The sequence below is a fragment of the Hippocampus comes genome, unplaced genomic scaffold, assembly GCF_001891065.2.
Source record: "Hippocampus comes isolate QL1 unplaced genomic scaffold, H_comes_QL1_v1.1 scaffold41, whole genome shotgun sequence".
Classification (NCBI taxonomy): Eukaryota; Metazoa; Chordata; class Actinopteri; order Syngnathiformes; family Syngnathidae; genus Hippocampus; species Hippocampus comes.
Genome location: NW_017805153.1, coordinates 3,065,078 through 3,084,786, shown reverse-complemented (window position 1 = coordinate 3,084,786; position 19,709 = coordinate 3,065,078). Strand labels below are relative to the sequence as shown.

General features: G+C 41.2%; 1 protein-coding gene across 1 annotated transcript in view; it reads left to right on the top strand.

Annotated features, from left to right (window-relative positions):
• Positions 1–19,709, top strand: part of opn7b (opsin 7, group member b) — a 65,127-nt gene that overhangs the window by 27,874 nt on the left and 17,544 nt on the right. The window contains exons 2-4 of the mRNA XM_019868426.1: positions 13,129–13,216; positions 14,897–15,059; positions 15,811–15,938. Coding sequence (XP_019723985.1) covers positions 13,129–13,216; positions 14,897–15,059; positions 15,811–15,938 — 379 coding nt within the window. The remainder of the gene's footprint in view (positions 1–13,128; positions 13,217–14,896; positions 15,060–15,810; positions 15,939–19,709) is intronic.

Below are 19,709 nucleotides of genomic sequence, written 5' to 3'. Positions count from 1 at the left end.
TTTGTCAGTGGCAAGCAGAGAGTTGAGCAGATGGACGTAAAAGTGATTTGGTGGGTCCTCAAAAGTCGAGCACAATCTGTTGTTTCAGATATTGTTTTTTTGCACATGAGAAATATAAGCAGCAATTTGGCAATTATTGAATTTTGCCATGAGGAAAACTGTCCCATCAATTCCCTGTACCGCTTTTCTGCATAAGGGTCACAGGCAGGTGAGCTACACGTCGGACTGGTCAGCAATCAAGTGCAGGGCACCATGGACCAACATACCTACTCACGAATAATTCACACAATTCAATCATATCTTATCAGCTAACCAATTAAGAAACATATTTTTGAAATGTGGAGGGATTGTCCACAGAAAGCCCATGCAAGAATTAGGAGAACATGCAAACTCCACGCAGGCAGGTTGTAATGGGAATTTGACATCTAACAGCGCCAGGATTCAAACCCTCAACCTCAGAACGGTGAGGAGGATGTGCTAATCACTTGCCTTTCTGTGTTTCCCCGATGAAATTATTTGAAATAGATTAATCTGGGGCGGCCCGGCGGTCCAGTGGTTAGCGCATCAACCTTATAGTGCAGAGGTACCAGGTTCGATTCCAGCTCCGGCCTTCCTGTGTAGAGTTTGCATGTCCTCCTCGGTGCCCGCGTAGGTTTTCTCCGGGTACTCAGGTTTTCTCCCACATTCCAAAAACATGCATAGAAGGCTGATTGAACACTCTGAATTGTCCCTAGGTGTGAGTGTGAGAGTGGATGGTTGTTCGTCTGCGTGTGCCCTGCAATTGGCTGGCAACTGATCCAGGGTGTCCTCCGCCTACTGCCCGAAGACAGCTGGGATAGGCTCCAGCACCCCCCGCGAAACCTTGTGAGGATAAAGCGGATCGGAAAATGGATGGATGGATGTATTAATCTGCTCCAGTCCCCCAAAAAGAGAAATGATTGGTGTTCTTAAATAAGTAAAAATAGCACTCTATAATAGTGTATTTTATAAAAACATAATAATAATAATACTACAACAAATATGGAAATTACATCATTATAGACCTTGTGTATGACGATTTAATGCTGCAATCCAATTCATTGTGCTGCTCCTTCAGGTCTTCCCACCTTGGCAACCGGAAGGCAGTATAATACAGTTGTGCAAACACAAATGAACAGCAGCACTTCATCTGCCACTACGATTGTAAGTGATTCGGTAGGATGCTGTAATAAGAGTGGCAATAAACAGCTTGAAGCCTCTTTGCTCAATATTTGCCAAACTGCTGCTAATTGTGAAATGAGTTGAACTCCGTTCATTGCCACCATAGAGCGTTCCTACCTCAAGTCTGCAGTGTCAAAGCAAAGAATCAAATCATCCAAATGATAGCTGGCATCTTAGTAAAAGTCTGGATCAGTCCGTTTCCAACTAAAAACAGGATGCAATCCTGTCAGTGCAAATACTGACTGAACCCTGACACCTACGCAGTGTCTCCTCATTCATCCGTTTTCCTTCCCAGAGTGAGCGTGAAAGTGTTTGCTAGCTGGAAGTGCAGGGGCAAGTGTAGCTGTTGCAGCAATACACATCCTAAATATTTGCACAGATCACTTGTGAGTGTGAGAAGGAATTGTTAAGCATTCTCATATTGGAAAGCAGTTTCGTTGTTGTTGTTGTTTTTTCTTCTTTGCATGATAAGTAAGCACAGGAGTGTCATGAATCGACAATCGCAAATGTTATTTCTGGAATCTTTCAAGAGAGGTATTCTCTACGTTGCAAAAGCAAGTCTTACTGTGAGGTGCAGTCAAAGACAGCAATTTCTGCACTCCATAGTGAGCAGCTTTGCAGACCTGCGGCCATGCTAGCACATTATAGCCGCTATATGCGCTATTACCGTTGAACAGACAATGGAGTGCTGTATATCCTCGTACACAAACATCAGTAGAGGCCAGTGGTTTTATTACCAGATCATTAAAAGCAAATATCAAGTTGAGTCACTGATAGTGTTGTGAGGCACACAACTGACTTTTAAGGCACAGTCTCTCTTCATTGGGAATTAAAAAAAAAATGTGTGTATATATATATATATGCACCAGTTTAAATCCCGCTACATTGTGATCAATGCCCTAAGAAACCGGATCATGAATGCCACTCAACTCTAGGCACGTTTAAGAGAGGTGACAAGCATCCAAGTTTATGACGGCCGAGTGACCAGTGGGCCTCAGTGCTGTTCTCTGATGAAAGTCGATTCACATTGAGCAGAAATGAAGGCCGCCAACAATGTTGGTGACGTCAAGGAGAGCGCTATGCATGAGCCACTGTTGTCACCAGATGAGCTTTTGGTGGTGGCGGTGTTACTGTGTGGCCAGGTGTGTCCAGTTGGGACAGAACTGCTCTGATCTTTGTGAATGGAGACTAATGTACCTCAAATGGAATGGTCTGCACTTTCTCCAGACCTGAATCCTACTGAAAACCTGTGGGGTCAGCTGAGCCGCCACATACAGGAGCGAAACTCTGCACCCCAGAACCTCAATGACCTGAGGGCTGCCCTTCAAGAGGAGTGCGTTGCCTTGCCTCAGCAGACAATAAGTCGACTTGTGAACAGCATGAGACGTCATCGTCAAGCTGTAATTGATGCTCAAGTGCACATGACGAGTTATTGAGACGTTGAAATTTTTTGTCGTTGTGTACCCACTGTTGTTGTTAACTTTTGTTTCAATTATTTTTTTTTAGAGAAGGAAATCACCAGTGCAAACGTCTACCATATTTTCCGCTCACCGTCTACCGCTCACCGAAAAGTCTTCTATTTTCTTAAAAGCTCACAGCGTGCCTTAAAATCTAGTGCGCCTTGTTTATGGTCATTACGGTAATATGTCGACCCCAAAATGGTCGCACTGGTTTATAAGGCGCAATCTACAATACATCCACTAGATGGAGCTGCACTCCTTCCTTTCGACTCAAGAGGCGTTCATGACCGCCTCCGAAAAACGTAAATTAACGATTACAGGACTTCAATGAAACTACAAAAATTGAAAATAATGCATAAAAACAGAAAATCAAGCGAGGAAATCACAAAATAAATTCTATAGCCCCCCCTTGGCATTTCCTTGAGCGTAGCTCCAACAGAACGATCAGATGTCAGTAAAATGTAGGAGACTAGACTGTCTCGGAAGTGTTATTTGTTCCTTTATTGTGTATTGACAAACGAGGAAATCACAAAATAAATTCTATCGGGGGGGCTATAGAATTTATTTTGTGATTTCCTCGTTTGTCAATACACAATAAAGGAACAAATAACACTTCCGAGACAGTCTAGTCTCCTACATTTTACTGACATCTGATCGTTCTGTTGGAGCTACGCTCAAGGAAATGCCAAGGGGGGGCTATAGAATTTATTTTGTGATTTCCTCACTTGATTTTATGTTTTGAAGCATTATTTTCAATTTTCGTAGTTTCATTGAAGTAATAGTTAATTTACGTTTTTCGGAGGCGGTCATGAACGCCTCTCGAGTCGAACGGAAGGAGCGTAGGTCTATCTAGCGGATGCATTGTAGATTGCGTTTTATAAACCAGTGCGTCCAATATGAAAAAAATTACAAAACAGACCATTCATTGAAGGTGCACCTCATAATCCAGTGCGCCTTTTAGTGTGTAAAATACTGTACTTAAATGTCCTACTTTCATGATATGATATCACTTTAGCATGAACTTTTTACATTTTCACACACACACACACACACACACACACACACACACACACACACACACACACACACACACTGTGTTGCTATAACCAGAGATTGCTGTTTGGGGGTGACCAGACACTTGATTGATGGTGAGCCTCAACTCATTTTGCACTGATCATCATGAAAACAGAAACCAGCTTGCTGATAAATGCGCCAAACAATTTCCCAAGGTGGTAAATGACTTGGGAATTGAAAACATACCTATCATACAGACAGATACATACAGTGCAGCAAACATGCTGTTCACATATTCAGGAATGTAATTCTGTGCCTTTTCTGCTCTTTCAACATTCGAGGCAAGACTCTTTAGTATTCAGTACATTGACAAGAAGCGTAATGTCCCTTCTTTGATTCAGCTGAATTATAAAAGATCTGTCAATCAAAATCAGCACAGAGAGCAAAAGAAAGCACAAGAACATCTTTCATTAACTTTGAAGTGATGCCATGGAAACAAAGATTTTGCTACTCACTTGTAAATGTAAAGCTGAGGTCTCAAACTTGTGGCCCGATGGCCCGCAAGATGATATTTTGCAAGCCCCCGACTTAATATCAATGTGTAACGTTTGTGCAACTCTCACCTTATTTTGCCATTTCCTTGCCCCGTGTGCATGTGAGTGTCTTGAAAAATAACGTTATAGTCAAATGGCGTATCAAAAAAGATAGATCGATACAGTGCTTTAAGTGGAAAACACGTAAGCCCTTCTTCATCATTGATTTCGTGTGTGTGTGTGTCTGTGTGTTTGTGTGTGTGTGTGTGTGTGTGTGTGTGTGTGTGTGTGTGTGTGTGTGTGTGTGTGTGTGTTTTAATCACTTTTGGGCTACTATAGCTCAGGGTCATGGCATCTTCTTTTGGTGAAACATAACCTCGAAGTGACATCAAATGAAAGATATCCTGTTACCCAGTTCCCGTCATGCCTTTCTCAAAACATGCTGTGAAGAGAAAGGTTGGTGATGAGAAAAGGCAATTTCACGAGAAACAGGAGACCAAAAGTTTACTTGTTGGGCACAGCGACACCCAGACATGACTTGAATGCTCAAAGATAGATGCGGTACTCAAGAAATCAGACGTCGTTTCTCAACTAGACATGCAAAGGAGGATGCAAAGTACCCGGGCGATGGGAGAGAATACTTGGTCACCGGTCTTGTTCTGAACTGTTATTAAAAAAGATTGAGAAGATTGGATGAGTTGTATTCTTTTTGAATACTTGAAAGCCTTTTGTTTCCTGAATACTTGATGTGGCCCAGACAGACCCAGACGATCTGAATTTGAGACCCCTAATGTAAATCATTTTTCCTCTGGCTCTTCTGAAAGGAACTATGTTGTCAAGATAGTGAAGTTTTCACAAACAAACTTGTATTTTCGATCCATATTGAAGTAATCTATAAATAAATAATTGCACCTGGAATACCTCTTTGCTCTTTGGTCAAATCATTATGAGATAAGAGGTCACAAACTAGATTTGAATTCGAGAGACATGACAGAGAAATTCTTAAATTTCTATATTGTATGTAGGCTAAAATAGGAGGTTGTGAAATAGTATTTTCCAGACCCACACTCCATTTCAGAAAGTAGCGATAATGCACCAAAAGGTGTACTGGCCACCGTCAAAAGACAAAGAAGAAAACGTCGAAGAAGAAGCAGTGACAGTCATGGCAACCTCGTTTCGGGTTCCACAGGGAGTTACGAGGCACATTAATCCACCAGGATTCTCCTGTATGTTTGGCTACAATGTGACGCACGAGTGTTTTTGCTTAGCTCTTTGGGGAGTTACCGTATGATGTTAATACATCATGTTATTACCATTTTAATCAAATTGGGGCTTTCATCTATCGGACGTGATATTTGGTTTTGTTTTTTGATGGACTGATGGATTGATGATTGACGGATTGGCAGACTGGTGAAATTTACTGATGGCAGCAATGATGGAAGCATTGTTAAAATAACAATAACGAACTGCAGATTGCAGTTTGGTTGGGCTTGAAATAGGGACGGACGGGTACCCGGGCTGCTGACAAATGGTGAATCATGGATAGGCAAAATTTACTGAGGCACCCACTTCTCCTGGGAATATTGAATCCAAAAAAAAAAACAATCTAATGTAAGCAAGAAGAAAAAGAACAGAAGATTAAGTTGCTGCATGTTGTTCTCCGTAATATATATATATATATGTGTGTGTATTGTCTTTTTATACGACAGCAATATTGTACAATTTGTGCATAATGAGAAGTGTAGTATTGACGGTGATGTATACAGTGATGGCATATTGATGAATTATAATACACTCAGGATGCACATCATAAGAAAAAACACTTGACATGCATAATATGTACCCATAACATTGCACATTGAAAATCATCTTTGAACCAATCGTGAGGCATAAAAATGGATAATAGCATAAAGAGTGAATAGTGTGTATGCTAATATGCTGAATATTGTATTATGTCTAGTATTATTGCACAGTGCCCAAAAGCATTTCTCTCACGCCCATTGAGATATTGTTATAGAAATGAATAGCGCACAGTATCAAATATAATCTAAAGGGTTGTTTCTAGCTGTGAAGCTGACTAAGTCCTTTGGAGAAAGCTCCCCTATTTCATCATCACAAATTGACATCGAGAGCAATAAGTGATGGAGAGGCCCCCGTCACACTTGCTGTTCACCAAGCTTGAGATTTGACTCACCAGCGCATATTTGCAGGCTTGAAAGGAAGTTGAAGACCCGACCAGTGCTGCCTGTATCGTTGACTGCGTACCCCAAGTCTCACTCCCACTCTTGTCTCATTCATATTGTGACAGGTTTGTGGTTACAACGGTGGGGATTACCCATCAAAATTTGTCGCAGCTATTGGTAAAAGAAATTATTAGTATGTCTTGGTGCTGTTTCTGAAACTGTGATGGTGAAGGAAAAAAATCCAATTATTTACAGGTCGCAGAGTAAAGAATGAGTGCATTTGTAAGGCTCAGTGATAGTTTTTCAAAAAAGAGTGAGCAATTGTTGGTTTGTGATGGAGAAAATGCTCGAGGCTGTCTGCTGTATTTTTTTTCATACATAATCAGTCACGTCCTATTTACATAATCTTACTGTTGTACACAGCTCCAAGTGCATCTCCCTGTGCTCTTGGAGATATAGCCTTTCCCAATTACTTTTGTTCTTGCATTTTGCTTGCTTGTCTTTCTAGCTTACAGAAGAATCCCCCCGCCCCCAGCCCCTTTCCCCCCCACTTTTCTACTCTTTTATCTTTCGTATCAGGCCAAAGATATGGAGAGGAAATGCAAACCAACAGCACTTTTAAAAAGTGTGCTGGCCGATTTGGACGATAATGCTTGATCAAGCTCACAAAAAACTGGACCTTGTTCATTCTAGGACAAATTGTTGATGAGTCTAACAAGACTTGAAATTGCAAGCCTGCAAATTATGTAACAGTAAAATTCAGCCGTATTGTAAGTACAGAGCATGTAGGTTCGTTTGTGTGCGTGTGCGTGTGCGTGTGCGTGTGTGTGTGTGTGTGTGTGTGTGTGTGTGTGTGTGTGTGTGTGTGTTGCGCACTTCTTATGCAATCATCTTTCAGTATGTTGCACAGAGACAGGGAAAATCCAGTCCCTTCAATTTCTCCTGCCGCAAAATATACAGAAAGAATTTCCAGCCATGACAATTTCGCCCATGGCCAGTTGGAGACCAGAACCAATATTATTTACTGTCATCGTAAACGTAATGAGATTTTAATATAGTCCCACAGTTGTTTGACATGAAATCGATGTTGCGAATCCACTTCGTCTTGATAAATGACAACCAGGCTAGCTATGAGTATTTTGCTCATCCCAACATATTTGGATTCATTTCTAAGGGTTTAACACCACTTATGCATTAATAAGCAAGGTGAAGATTTGTTCATACTATCAATATGGGGATTTGCTTTTCTCTTTTCTGTGTTTTTTTTTAAATCTCCCTTTGCATTCTTATCACCTTAAAAGACCGGCGCAATTGTAACGGAAGCAAGGCCAGTTGGTATTTCAATGTATTTATCTGACATTGTCCCCTGGAGTACAGTTACAGATGCCAGCTGGTTTGTGCAGTAACAAGTTGGTGTCACAGTTCCATCTGGCAAACAGCCAAAACAAACTTCTTAGTTTACTATCTGTGTTGTCCGTGAATGGCATCAATAAAGAGTGAACAGAAAACATTAACTATTACAACCGTCATTAGAGACACTAATTATCTGATGCCGGTTACAAGGAAGCTGGAGTCAGTCACAACTGAGTTTCAGGACTACTGTCAATCACAGCCAAAACATGAAGCTCGAGGAAGACAAAACTAAAGTAGAGAAATCAAACAGGATTTGGTGAAACAAGAAGTGCACAGAGTTCAACTGAGAAACAGAAACTCAATACACAATGGAAATCAATTACAACCTCTGTTCCAAGCGTGTGGAAAGATATGACCAGAAATGAGACCGGTAGCACGGTCACTTGCAAAATATGCGAGTCCATTCTCAAATAGAATAAAAGCTAAATAAAAAACAGCTAGATGCTACAATTTGTTTTTAGACTGACTATTCTATGAAACACAAGATGAGACCCTGCGGCTTGTTTGAGAAAAACAAGTGGAGCACTCCCACAAATTATAACAACGTTAGCGTGATGGTGAGTTGTATTTTTATAATGATTTGTTTTTCAATTGTTCCAAAGTTAGGGCACTGCTGTACTGTGGTGAAAAAAAACAGACAGCGTCATATGTTTATTGACTTCGGCTCAGCTCTCATGACATGATTGTCAACTCTCCAAAAAAAAAAAAAAATACATCTTTAGTTGTTCAACCCCAACACAATCAAGTTTCTGTAATCGTGGCCTCTTTTTTTTTCATAGTGTAACGGGAAGTATCATAACTGAGCTCTGCCATTTCTCTGGCTCGGTACTCCACAGTTTGACCTGAAGGCAGTTCATCAGAAGAATGGTCACTTGTGAAGAGCAAATGGATGCGGTTGCTGTCATGAGTTGTGGCCAGGGTAATAATTTGGGGATTTTCATTGTAGTTTGTTTTTTATTTCAATTTGAGTTTTATTTTCTAAATTGAGTGAGTTTAAATTTGTTTTTGCAGCAGGGTTGTTAATGTTCATTATTTTATAGTTTTTGAAAAATGCTTAGTTTTTGTTTTGTTTATCTTATTTTTAGTGTTCGTTATATTTTCATAATATTTTTATAAATGGAAAAATTAAAAAAAAAAGTCACCAACTCTTGTGTTATAAAGTAAACTCCAATTCCCAAATGGCTGTTGAAATAAATTTAAAAATAACCACAAAAGCTCATGTGTGATATGAATATATGAATTGACAAAGACGAAAACACATTTTTGCTGTAATTAAAGTAAGCTTTACTTTTATCAAGACAACATGGTTTCATGAACATAAAATGTAGATTCAGTCACCGGTATTTGTCATTTTTTTTTTTCAGACACTCATTTTCATTTTATATCATCAAGAAAAATATATTTTTTTCAAGTTTAGCTTGAGGGATTTTGTTAGTTTTCATACAATACAATACAATACCACCAGATTTATATAGCACTTTCACAACAGCAGCAGCTGTAACAAAGTGCTAAACATGAATCGTTAACATTAACAACTTCAGTCGTCGCATAGAACAATGACGGTGGAGTTCAGGAGCAATGTTTGAATTTTCAATAGATTAAAGTCTTGAATGAGTCGCAAAAAAAGCAGAAAGTGTAATACATCATAGACAGTTTCTATCACTACATCATCATAAATATCTAAACTGTTTTTCTAAATCCACTGGAACTGTAACATGCATGCAAATCTGCAGTCTGATTTTAGGGTTATGTCATCACAACATCGAACCACTGAACCTGTTTTTATTGCTTATCCTGGAACTGGATCCTGATTCAGCTGACTATGACACTGATGGACTACACCCTGGGCTGCTCACAGGACACACAGAAACAGACAACTATTCACGCTCACAATCACGCCAGTGGTCACACTGGCTGAAATCGTCAGGCCAGGGTGGGAGTGTGAGGCCTCCCCCTCTTGAGACGCACTCCAGCTTCTCCGAGGGGACCACCCAGGCATTGGTGAGCGGGATGAGCAAAATAAGCCTCTCATGTGTACGCTGAACAAGTTGGCTCACTAATCTTGGTCATTCTCCTTTCAATCATGAACCACTGACAGGTTCGGTCATGGGATATTGCTCATTCCTCATGTGTCCACCCACATTTGTTCCAGCTTGCCATTCTTTTATAGTAATAGTCTCCACCCACCGTCCTTGACATCGTTGTCCTCCCCCGCTGTGTTTGTACCATCGGTAAATTTGTATACCAGGGAAATTTGATTTGTCACAGAGGTGCCTTGCAATTATTCATTACTGCAACATTTTCTCAGTAAGAAGGGGGTGAGTTCCTCAGCTTCCCTCCAGGGAATCTTTCATTTCATGCAAACTGTCAATCTGCTTTATGACTTGAGGTTTGTCAGACGATCGTCAGCCCCCATAGCGTTTCAAATTGTCTTGCGCTGCTTGGCTCCAACCTTCCCGTGCGGAGTTTACATGTTCTCTCCCGTGCCGGCGTAGGTTTTCTCTGGGTACATAGAGTTTCCTCCCACATACCATTAACATGCATGGAAGATTAATTTAACACTCCAAATTGCCCCTAGGTGTGAGTGTGAATGTTTTCATTTGTCTATGTGTGCCCTGCGATTGGCTGGCAACCAGTTCAGGGTGTACCCCGCCTACTTCCCAAGACAGCTGGGATGGGCTCCAGCACACCCGCAACCCTCGTGAGGATAACTGGATCAGATGACGGATGGATGTGTGTGTATATACTGTGTGTGTGTGTGTGTGTGTGTGTGTGTGTGTGTGTGTTTATATATATATGGACCACTGGGCCACCATCTCTCTCTCTCTCGCTCTCTCTCTCTCTCTCTATATATATTCATATAAAATTCCTAGTCTCACCCCTCGAGTGGTGTCCATTCCAAATTCAGCTCGGGTCCTCTACCAGAGGCCAGGAAGCTTGAGGGTTCTGCGCAGTATCCTTGCTGTTCCCAGCACTGCGCTTTTCTGGACTGAGATTTCCCATGTTGTTCCCGGGATCTGTTGCAACCACTCATCTAGTTTGGGGGTCACTGCCCCGAGTGCTCCGACCACCACAGGCAGTACTGTCACCTTCACCTTCCAGGCTCTCTCCAGCTCCTCTACATCCGGTTGGTTCGCCATTACCATCTTGTCAGTCTGGATCTGGAAGTCCCACAGGATCTTCGCTCTGACATTCTCCACCACCTTCGGAGGTGTTTCCCATTTTGACCTTGGGGTTTCCAGTCCATATTCCGCACAGATGTTTCGGTAGACTATGCCAGCCACCTGGTTATGGCGTTCCATGGAGGCTTTCCCTGCCAGCATCTTACACCCTGCAGTTATGTGTTGGATCGTCTCAGGTGCCTCTTTGCACAACCTACACCTTGGGTCTTGTCTGGTGTGGTATATCTGGGCCTCTATGGCTCTGGTTCTCAGGGCCTGCTCCTGTGCAGCCAGGATGAGTGCCTCTGTGCTGTCCTTCAGGCCAGCCCTCTCTAGCCACTGATAGGATTTCTTGAGATCAGCCACTTCAGTTATGGTCCGGTGGCACATCCCGTGTCGGGGCTTGTCCTCCCATGATGGTCCCTCTTCCAGCACCTCATCCTCTGTTCCCCATTGTCTGAGACATTCTCTGAGTACGTCTCTCAAAATTGCCCCTAGGTGTGAGTGTGAGCATGGATGGTTGTTCGTCTGTGTGCCCTGTGATTGGCTGCCAACTGATTCAGGATGTCCCCTGCCTACTGCCCAAAGATGGCTGGGATTGGCTCCAGCACGCCCCGCGACACTTGTGAGGATGAAGCGGTTCAGAAAAATTGACTTGCTATGAGAACCACAAGTTTACCAGTTGGGCTGAAAGACAAAACAAATGCAATTTCAACTTGGGTTCCAACACTGGGCTCAACTATCTGTGTAAAAGTCCGTTTTCTGTCCTCTTCTGTCAACAATTACCATGGACATAAGTAACATTTTGATGTTGACACATTATTGTTTTCATTTACACTTATTTATAGTGAAGAAGCAATATGCTCATATTTTTATCTCAAATATTGAAAATTTCATCCACACTAATAATAATAATGTCACTGAGTGTATGGTCGTAGAAATGTATCCAAAACAAGCTTCACACCTCAACCTCCACCCCACCTCCAAACCACTCAGCCAACCCAAAGACCCACATACCCCCACCCCACCCTACAGGTCTTGTCAGCATTCACTTCCTTTAAGTAAAATTGAAGTCATGAAGTAAATTTAAAAAATGCAATGAATATAATTTCCATGCCATCACAGCACATATATTCATCTACAAGGATTGCCTCAGCAACTTGCCTGGGTCTCAAAGAACAATGAATTATCAGGTCCTACTTTGCATGCAAATAACTACTTGGTTTGCACAACAAAAATGGTTTCGCGCCGGAATTTAATTTGTGTGACCAAACAACCCAAATTCGTTTCATGTCTCTTTGAGCTTGTTATAATCTGTCTGTCACAGCCGGGCACTCATGCCAACATGTATAAGGCTGTGTTGATGACTCACTCATTGCGAGATTGTTTTGATAAGGGTTTGTGGAAAATTCTTTCAACCCTGGATCTTCCGTTCCCAACCCGGTCGGCCCCTGATCTTCCTGCCACACTTTTTCCAGCCAGCCTACTGCCCCGTCCATGAGTTCTGCCTTATCATGCTTTCCTGTCCCCGCCAACAAAGCATGCGTGTCCCTATTCTGTTAATTGTGAATTATGGAATAAAGAGACAGGGAAGTGTGAGTTTCACTTGTCCCGCTTCCTGTTAATTATGGAGCATGACATGACTTGGCCCTCAACTACTTTCCCAATCTTCTCAGACTTTCTGTCTGTACTTTGAAGGTAACTGATGTGTATCTGAACTGCGCCGTTGTGTGACTACCCACTCATTTGTCAGTGGACTGTCCACAGTTCATAGATAACAAAGGTGCTTTTTTTTTTCAAAGTTTCCGGTGTTTTGGCATACTGCTCTTTGTATTTTTTCACATCACACACGCCTGTGACGATGGGTGGCACAGTGCTAAGCAAGGTTATTGCAGGTTATTCCACATTTAATTTCAAAAGCTGTCTAAACTGAAACTGAACCCATGCAGTCACCGCATCCAATAGTGCATTACAGTGCTTTCTGAGACTATTGAAGGTATGTTATTCATCGTGTCATGAAGAAAATCGGATCTGTCATGGACAACTGAGGTATCCGTGTCTCTCTTCCTCAAGAAAGTGGTTTGCTCTTTCAAATTGCCAGGGGGTGATAAAATATTTGTAATATTCATCCGTCATTATGTCTGTGTTCCCATTTTTCTTTCAGATGGGAAATGCCTCCGAAACGTATCTGTTTGTGTCCAGAATATCAAAAGAAAATGACTTCCTCATGGGGACACTGTATACAATTTTTGGTAAGGCTTTTGTTCTTTTTCTTTTCTTTTTTTGATACTGTGAATGAGTGTCAGGGCCACAATGAAAAAAGGAAATTCCTCTGAACTGCTGCACTCTTTCTACTTTTCTAATCAATTCAGAATGAAGATGAAAAAAAAAAGTATTTTACAAGAACAAATGTAATCTTATGCAAATAGAGTCATAAGATAAGGAACCGATGTACACAATTAAAAGAATAAATATGACGCTTTTAAGAATATCTTGACAAGTTAAACTGAAGTAAAAGTTTTGCAATGGTTAATTCATGTTGTCACACATGAACAACATGAATCTGACTGTGCAAACGCTGCTCCAGATCAACTTGCAGTGGCCCCTTCTGGAATGTGCAAAATGTGCTGGCACACCGGGCAGTATTTCTTGAGATACAGCAACGCACACCCCAAAAAAGCAACATGAAATGGTTTTCTGTTGGCACCATGACATTTTGTAGCCCCTTGTGCAGACAATACAAGGGGAGCGCAAGGATTTTGTGAATAAACGTTGAGGTGAGAGGTGATTGGTGTCAAGGTACAGTACATCTTTGATGTTCAAAGACCAGCACTATTTGGGGGAGGAGCTAGTGTTGGCTATTTGGCAGAATGTGAAAAAGTGTTACAGCCGCACGTGTGGGATCTTGCTTTGCTGAGTAGCAGGTTAGCCACTGACGGAAGTCTTGTTATTGCTTAACAATCAATGATTGGATGGGACAATCTCATTTCTTTATTTGCATCTTCCTATCTCTTTACTGCTGTGTTTATGTTAGCTCTTCCCACCAGAGGAGAATGAAATGAAAATGACAGACAAGCGAGGTGGGAGTAGGAAAAAATGCTTGCAGAAAATAATGATTGTTCCCCGATGATGTCATTTCATGGAGACAGCAACTGAAGATGACATCACGTCATCGCCATGCGTCGCTAACCAACCTCTGTGTTTGTATTAAACAACACCTTTCCACTTCATGCTTGATGGTTTCAAGTGAATTCAAGTCAAATGTCTTCAACACTGTTGCCCCTAGCAACTTTGCCAAAGCTGAAAGGATCGTTAGTGGTCTTGTCCAGCACACCAGCCGCCCCCGACACCCTCACTCACAGCGCACATTTGAAATGACTTGTGAATAAGTATACCAGTGTTTTTTCTTTTTTTTCTTACTGCGCTGAATGCAAAAACAGAACCATTGAAATGTTTTTATTCTTTTTGTTTGCCAAATTAGGTGGTTGGTTAGGCAGGGTTGGTGCAGGGTCATGAAACTTCCCAGCCAATGTGTTCTAAACAGAATAAAGCTCTCCTGGCCACATTTAAGAGTAGTCAGCCGTGAAATCACGTTTATGTTTTGCCGCCGTCTTGTTATGTGCGTCGTTCATACGTGCGCATGGCAGAGACACTGTAGCCCAAATAAAACATATTAAAACTTCAGGGAAGAATATTATGATGTATTTTTTTTCGGTTTATAGCACGTCTCATACGGCTATGTAACGTAAAACTTGCTGTTATTCACATTGTGAGTTTTTTTTTTAAAGCATTATGCTTACATATTACATTTTGTCGACAAATTCATATACAATATATTTTTTTCACTGTGGCTCTAATCATTTTCCATAGAAAACAGTTGAGCTGCAGGAGAATGAAGATCAAATACTGTATTGTATAACTCTGCCTGGCAGGTGTGCTCTCCGTACTGGGAAACGGGATCCTGCTGTTCGTGGCTTATAGAAAAAAGTCCTCCTTGAAGCCAGCAGAGTACTTTGTCGTCAACTTGGCCATCAGTGACCTGATGATGACCATCTCCCTCTTCCCTATTGCTGTGGCATCAGCCTACACTCATCGGTAAGACTGTTCATCATCGGTAACTGTTTCACATCACTAGGTCATATTCAGCTGTCAAAGCCGACTTTTTGTGAATTGGAAGAATATGTCAACTTACCGGAGCAAGAAAGCTTTCAATAATCAGACAGTTATTCGGATTTTTGACTTTCTAACTGAGCATGATAAAACAAATGGCAATGGGAAATGGATATGTTCACATCGAAACCATATTAACTAATGTATGGAAGGACAAAACAAGGGTGGCTTCAAATGTTTGAAGCAGGAAATCGTATTTAAGTGAATGTGATCTCCTAGTGATTTCTCATTTTGCTAAAATGCTGAGAAAACACCTTTACAAAACCTTCCACTCATTTAGTTAATGTTGCAATGTCTTTGTTTTTTTTTTTTTGTTAACTATAGGGCTGCGCACGAATCGATCGTGACTGGAAGTGATGAGGGAATTGGCCATTAAAAACGCCAATGAGTATTCCCAGACTAGAGTCACATTATACACACGCATGCACGCGCGAGGTTGAACTAAGTGTCTGAAAGTAAAGGTTTATGCAGCGTTGCCGTTAGCGGGGATGTACACAAGACAGGTTTTCAACAAAAGTCAATTTGAGGCCTTTTGGACAACATTCAGTGGAGATAAAGCACGATAAAAGTGCATTGCATTGACTTTGAGGATAAAATCGGATGTTTCATGTTTTGGCAACCCCGACCAACCCCTACTGCTAAGACTCCTTTCATCTTTTTCTTTCTCCACACCCAGATGGCTGTATAATAAAATCACCTGCATCGTTTACGCTTTCTGTGGCGTTTTGTTTGGCCTGTGCAGTCTGACGAACCTAACGGTGCTTTCCTCTGTCTGCTGGCTCAAGGTCTGCTGCCCAAATTATGGTAAGGTGACTCGACACATTTTTGTTTTAAAGCATTTTTTTTTTTAAAGATGATTCCAATATTTGTCAGAATAAAATTCACATAACTGATTAATCAGCCGAATAATAAATAATTTCTTGTAAAGGGTTGATGAATGAAAAAAACTTTATAGATGTGAATAAAAGATCTTTTTTTGGTTCATTACCACTTACAAGAAATGAATTACCGGCAGAACATTTGATTGTTTCACAATATTTTGTCCTTTTTGTTTGTTTAATATTTATTTGTTGTCCTAGTTGTTTAACTAAACAACATATCGAAAAATCAACAAAGAAGCTGCATTTTTTTTTTGTTGTTGAGGAGGTGTGGGCGTGGGGATGAATGTTGTTGGATTTTGTGATATGTTACTGTGCTGAAAAAAAAAACAATCAGTAAAAAAAAGTGTGTGTGTGTGTGTGTGTGTGTGTATATATATACCTGTGTATGTATATATATATATATATACTGTTTTCAGCCAATTTTTAAAGTGCTAATATGCAGAAGTAGCCATGTCAGTGTCAGTCATCCTTCCGACAATATTTTAAGCCTCACCAGGTCGTCCATTGTCCTTGGCGTCAAGAACATACTTACTATAACATATATAGGTGCTGCAGAAGCAATAATATTGTTTTTATTTCACCAGTCACCATGCTCTGTGTGTGTCTGTTGTTGTTGTTGTTTTTTTTTTTTTTTTGCATGCATGTCACATAGTAAGTACATTCCCGGTGCCGATTGGCTATTGCCGTTGCCATTGTTGTTGTTGTCGAGCACGAAAACCCGGGGCTTTATTGTCTCAGAGGGCAGGGTGGGCTCCCTCGCCGCCAATGGCGGCGGCCCTCGTCGCCTGCCCGAGTCCACTGGCCCTCGAGACTCGGGCGTGTTAAGGTTGAGAACACGTTTGGAACTCCGAAGAGCACACCCGCAGCAGGTCCTGTCTCCGGGCCTGCAAGCAGATCTGTTCTCGAGTCGAGCCGGCTGTTGCCGTGGCTGACAGATGGCCTGAAATAATGACGAAAGGATGACTGACGGACTGACGTGACCACACGTGCTAATATCGGCGATTAAATCAGCCAACACGTTAATCTGTCGGACCCTTGTTACAGATTCCAAAAAGATCAATTCACAACATCTATTCATTATATTGACGGAGCCTGAAGTAGGGTTCGTCAGTCAGGTGCCATAGTTGACAAATCTTTCTGGCATAGTATGGAAGTCAGGGAAAGTGCCTCTGTATTGGCAATAGTAGGTGATTGCTCCATTTTAAAACGTGGGAAGTGCATGAGTATGGTATTTTCCACCAAGTTTCTCCATATTTACTCAATTACATTTACAATTTGGGACAAATTGTATTTGTCCGAGTAGTTGCTTCAAACGAGACAACATACTTTTTTACTTTTAATTGTATTACTAGTATTTTTGTTAAGATCCATTACATTGAGCTACATTCCACTCCTTCGGTATTTTTATCTATAACTGCTTCTGTAGTTTATTTGTTTTGTTTTTCTCAGAGATATTTGCTGTCACATGACTCTGTTTCACTCATGCATCATATTCACGAGTGACATTTGACTCCGTTTCACCAATCAAATGGAGACAGACGCTTAAATGTGACCACAACACAGAAGTCACATTTTCCAAGTGACTTGTTTACGTGAAGTCTGAAAAAAAAAAGTCTCGATTCACTCCAGTGACTGTTGACATTTCAGCCGGCAAGCATACAAATGTCTGTCTCAGTCCGCGTTTGCAAAATGAATGCTCTGCAGAATACTGTAAGACCCAGAGGTCAGCCACAGCACACAAACACAAACTGCAGTTTGTAAGCGCTATTCCTCGCACGCTAAGCACTTAAGATAAAGCTGTAAGTTGGCAAAAGTCATCTTCTTTTGGACTAATGAAGCAGATGTCAGCTTTGCCGATAAATGTGTGTGAATCGACCTCTGGGAATTCAATGAAATCAAATTAGATTGTAAACAATTAGAATTATGGAGTTATGTAATTAATCATCTCTGCCTCATGAGCCATGGTGCGGTTTCATGCGCATTAAAAGAAAACATCTTTTGTCTAAATTTGCCATGATTTGATATTTTATTTTAAAAAGCAGTTCTTTTTTAAATGAATACTTACAGAATGAGAGTCCTGCTTTTGACTATTGCGAGAGTCTTATTATTCAAATGTAGCAGTACTCTTACCAGGGTACGCTTTTTTATTCGCAGACGCCTTCTCAATGTCGTGTGTATCGGAGAGGAGAGCATACAGGAGTTGTTAGTCCAACCTTGAAATTTAGGTTTTGCCCTGGCTGTGGAACATGGGACCAGCTCAACATTGTATTGGAAGAGGGGTGGAAGTTGGGCCATGTGCCTTTGGGCTTTTTACCATGCACCTTTTTGTCTAGTTGGGGATCCCCCTCCTCCAAAAAAAATAAAGTACCACACTATGGGCCATTAGCTTTCTGTGAAATCAAAGCAGGAGCTTGGTTTTGCGTTGCCTATGATTAATGAAATGGTTTGACAGTGGAACTTGATCACTGGTTTGATTAATACTGTACTGTAAATACAGCATATACTGTATATACAATATTAAGGATAACTTGTTTTTTGTCCCTTTCTATGTCCTGTCACCTACTTTTAAGGCGGACGAAATAGTAGTATTTGAGTAATTCATCCATTCATCCGCGATAGTGCTTTTCCTCACTCGGGAACCCACTGGAACCTATCCCAGCTGACCTGGGATGGGAGGCAGGGTACACTCTGGACTGGCGGCCAGTAGAGTGTGACAGGGTGGTGGATTTTCACTCCCGTCCCATCCCTCTTCCACAGAAAAAAATCCCACCCCGTCCCAGTCCCAGATGATAGTTAAAAAAAATAAAATCCTGTCCAAGAAAACGACTCCAACTCCCCTCCTGCTTCCGTGCAGAATGACTTCCATCCCTTTACCACTCCCATTTTGGAGATCCTCTCGGCTCCAGTGGATTTTTTTTATCCTGTATCGTCCCAATTGCATGATTCAAAGTGAAGTTGACTTCCACCCCTTGGGAAATGTCACTCTCTAGTCTCTCGAGCCAATCGCAGGACACACTCAATTTCATACCCAAGGAGAAGTAAGGTTTGAAGAAGCCAGAGTACCCAAAGACAATACATGCAAGCAGATGGAGGATATGCACCATACAGCCATATTCGAACCCCCAACCTCGGAACTGACCCAAATGTGTTCGCCACTCATCCAACGTGCCTCCCTTTTGAGTAACCCTCACCAGGTATTCCGTTTCTCTACTGTAGAGTATATGTTTGTTTGTTTGTTTGTTTGTTTATTGAACATATATAAAACATACAATAACAGATGACAAAATGCAAACAAAAATTATGAAAGGAAAATAAAAGTAAGTAATACAAACATCATCACAGTTATATGTTCAAAGGAGTAGGGAGAAGTATACAACTTATCTAGTCCTACTCCTTGTTGTGCAAGAATGTATATTGCTCATTTCCAATACCAAAGAAAAGGAAGAAATCTACATTTCATCAAATACTTTTACCCTTTTGTGTACTATACTTATCCGTTGATAAACCTTTCGGTTTGTATATATAGAATTGTTCTTTCTACTTTTTATATCAAATGACTCATATTCATTATATATACTGCATTTCTTGAATACATTCAATAAGTTGTTCAAAATCCAGAACAAGAACAAACCACTTATGACAGGCATGGCCAGCTCCGGGCCTGGAGGGTCACTGTTCTGCTTGGTTTTTCTCC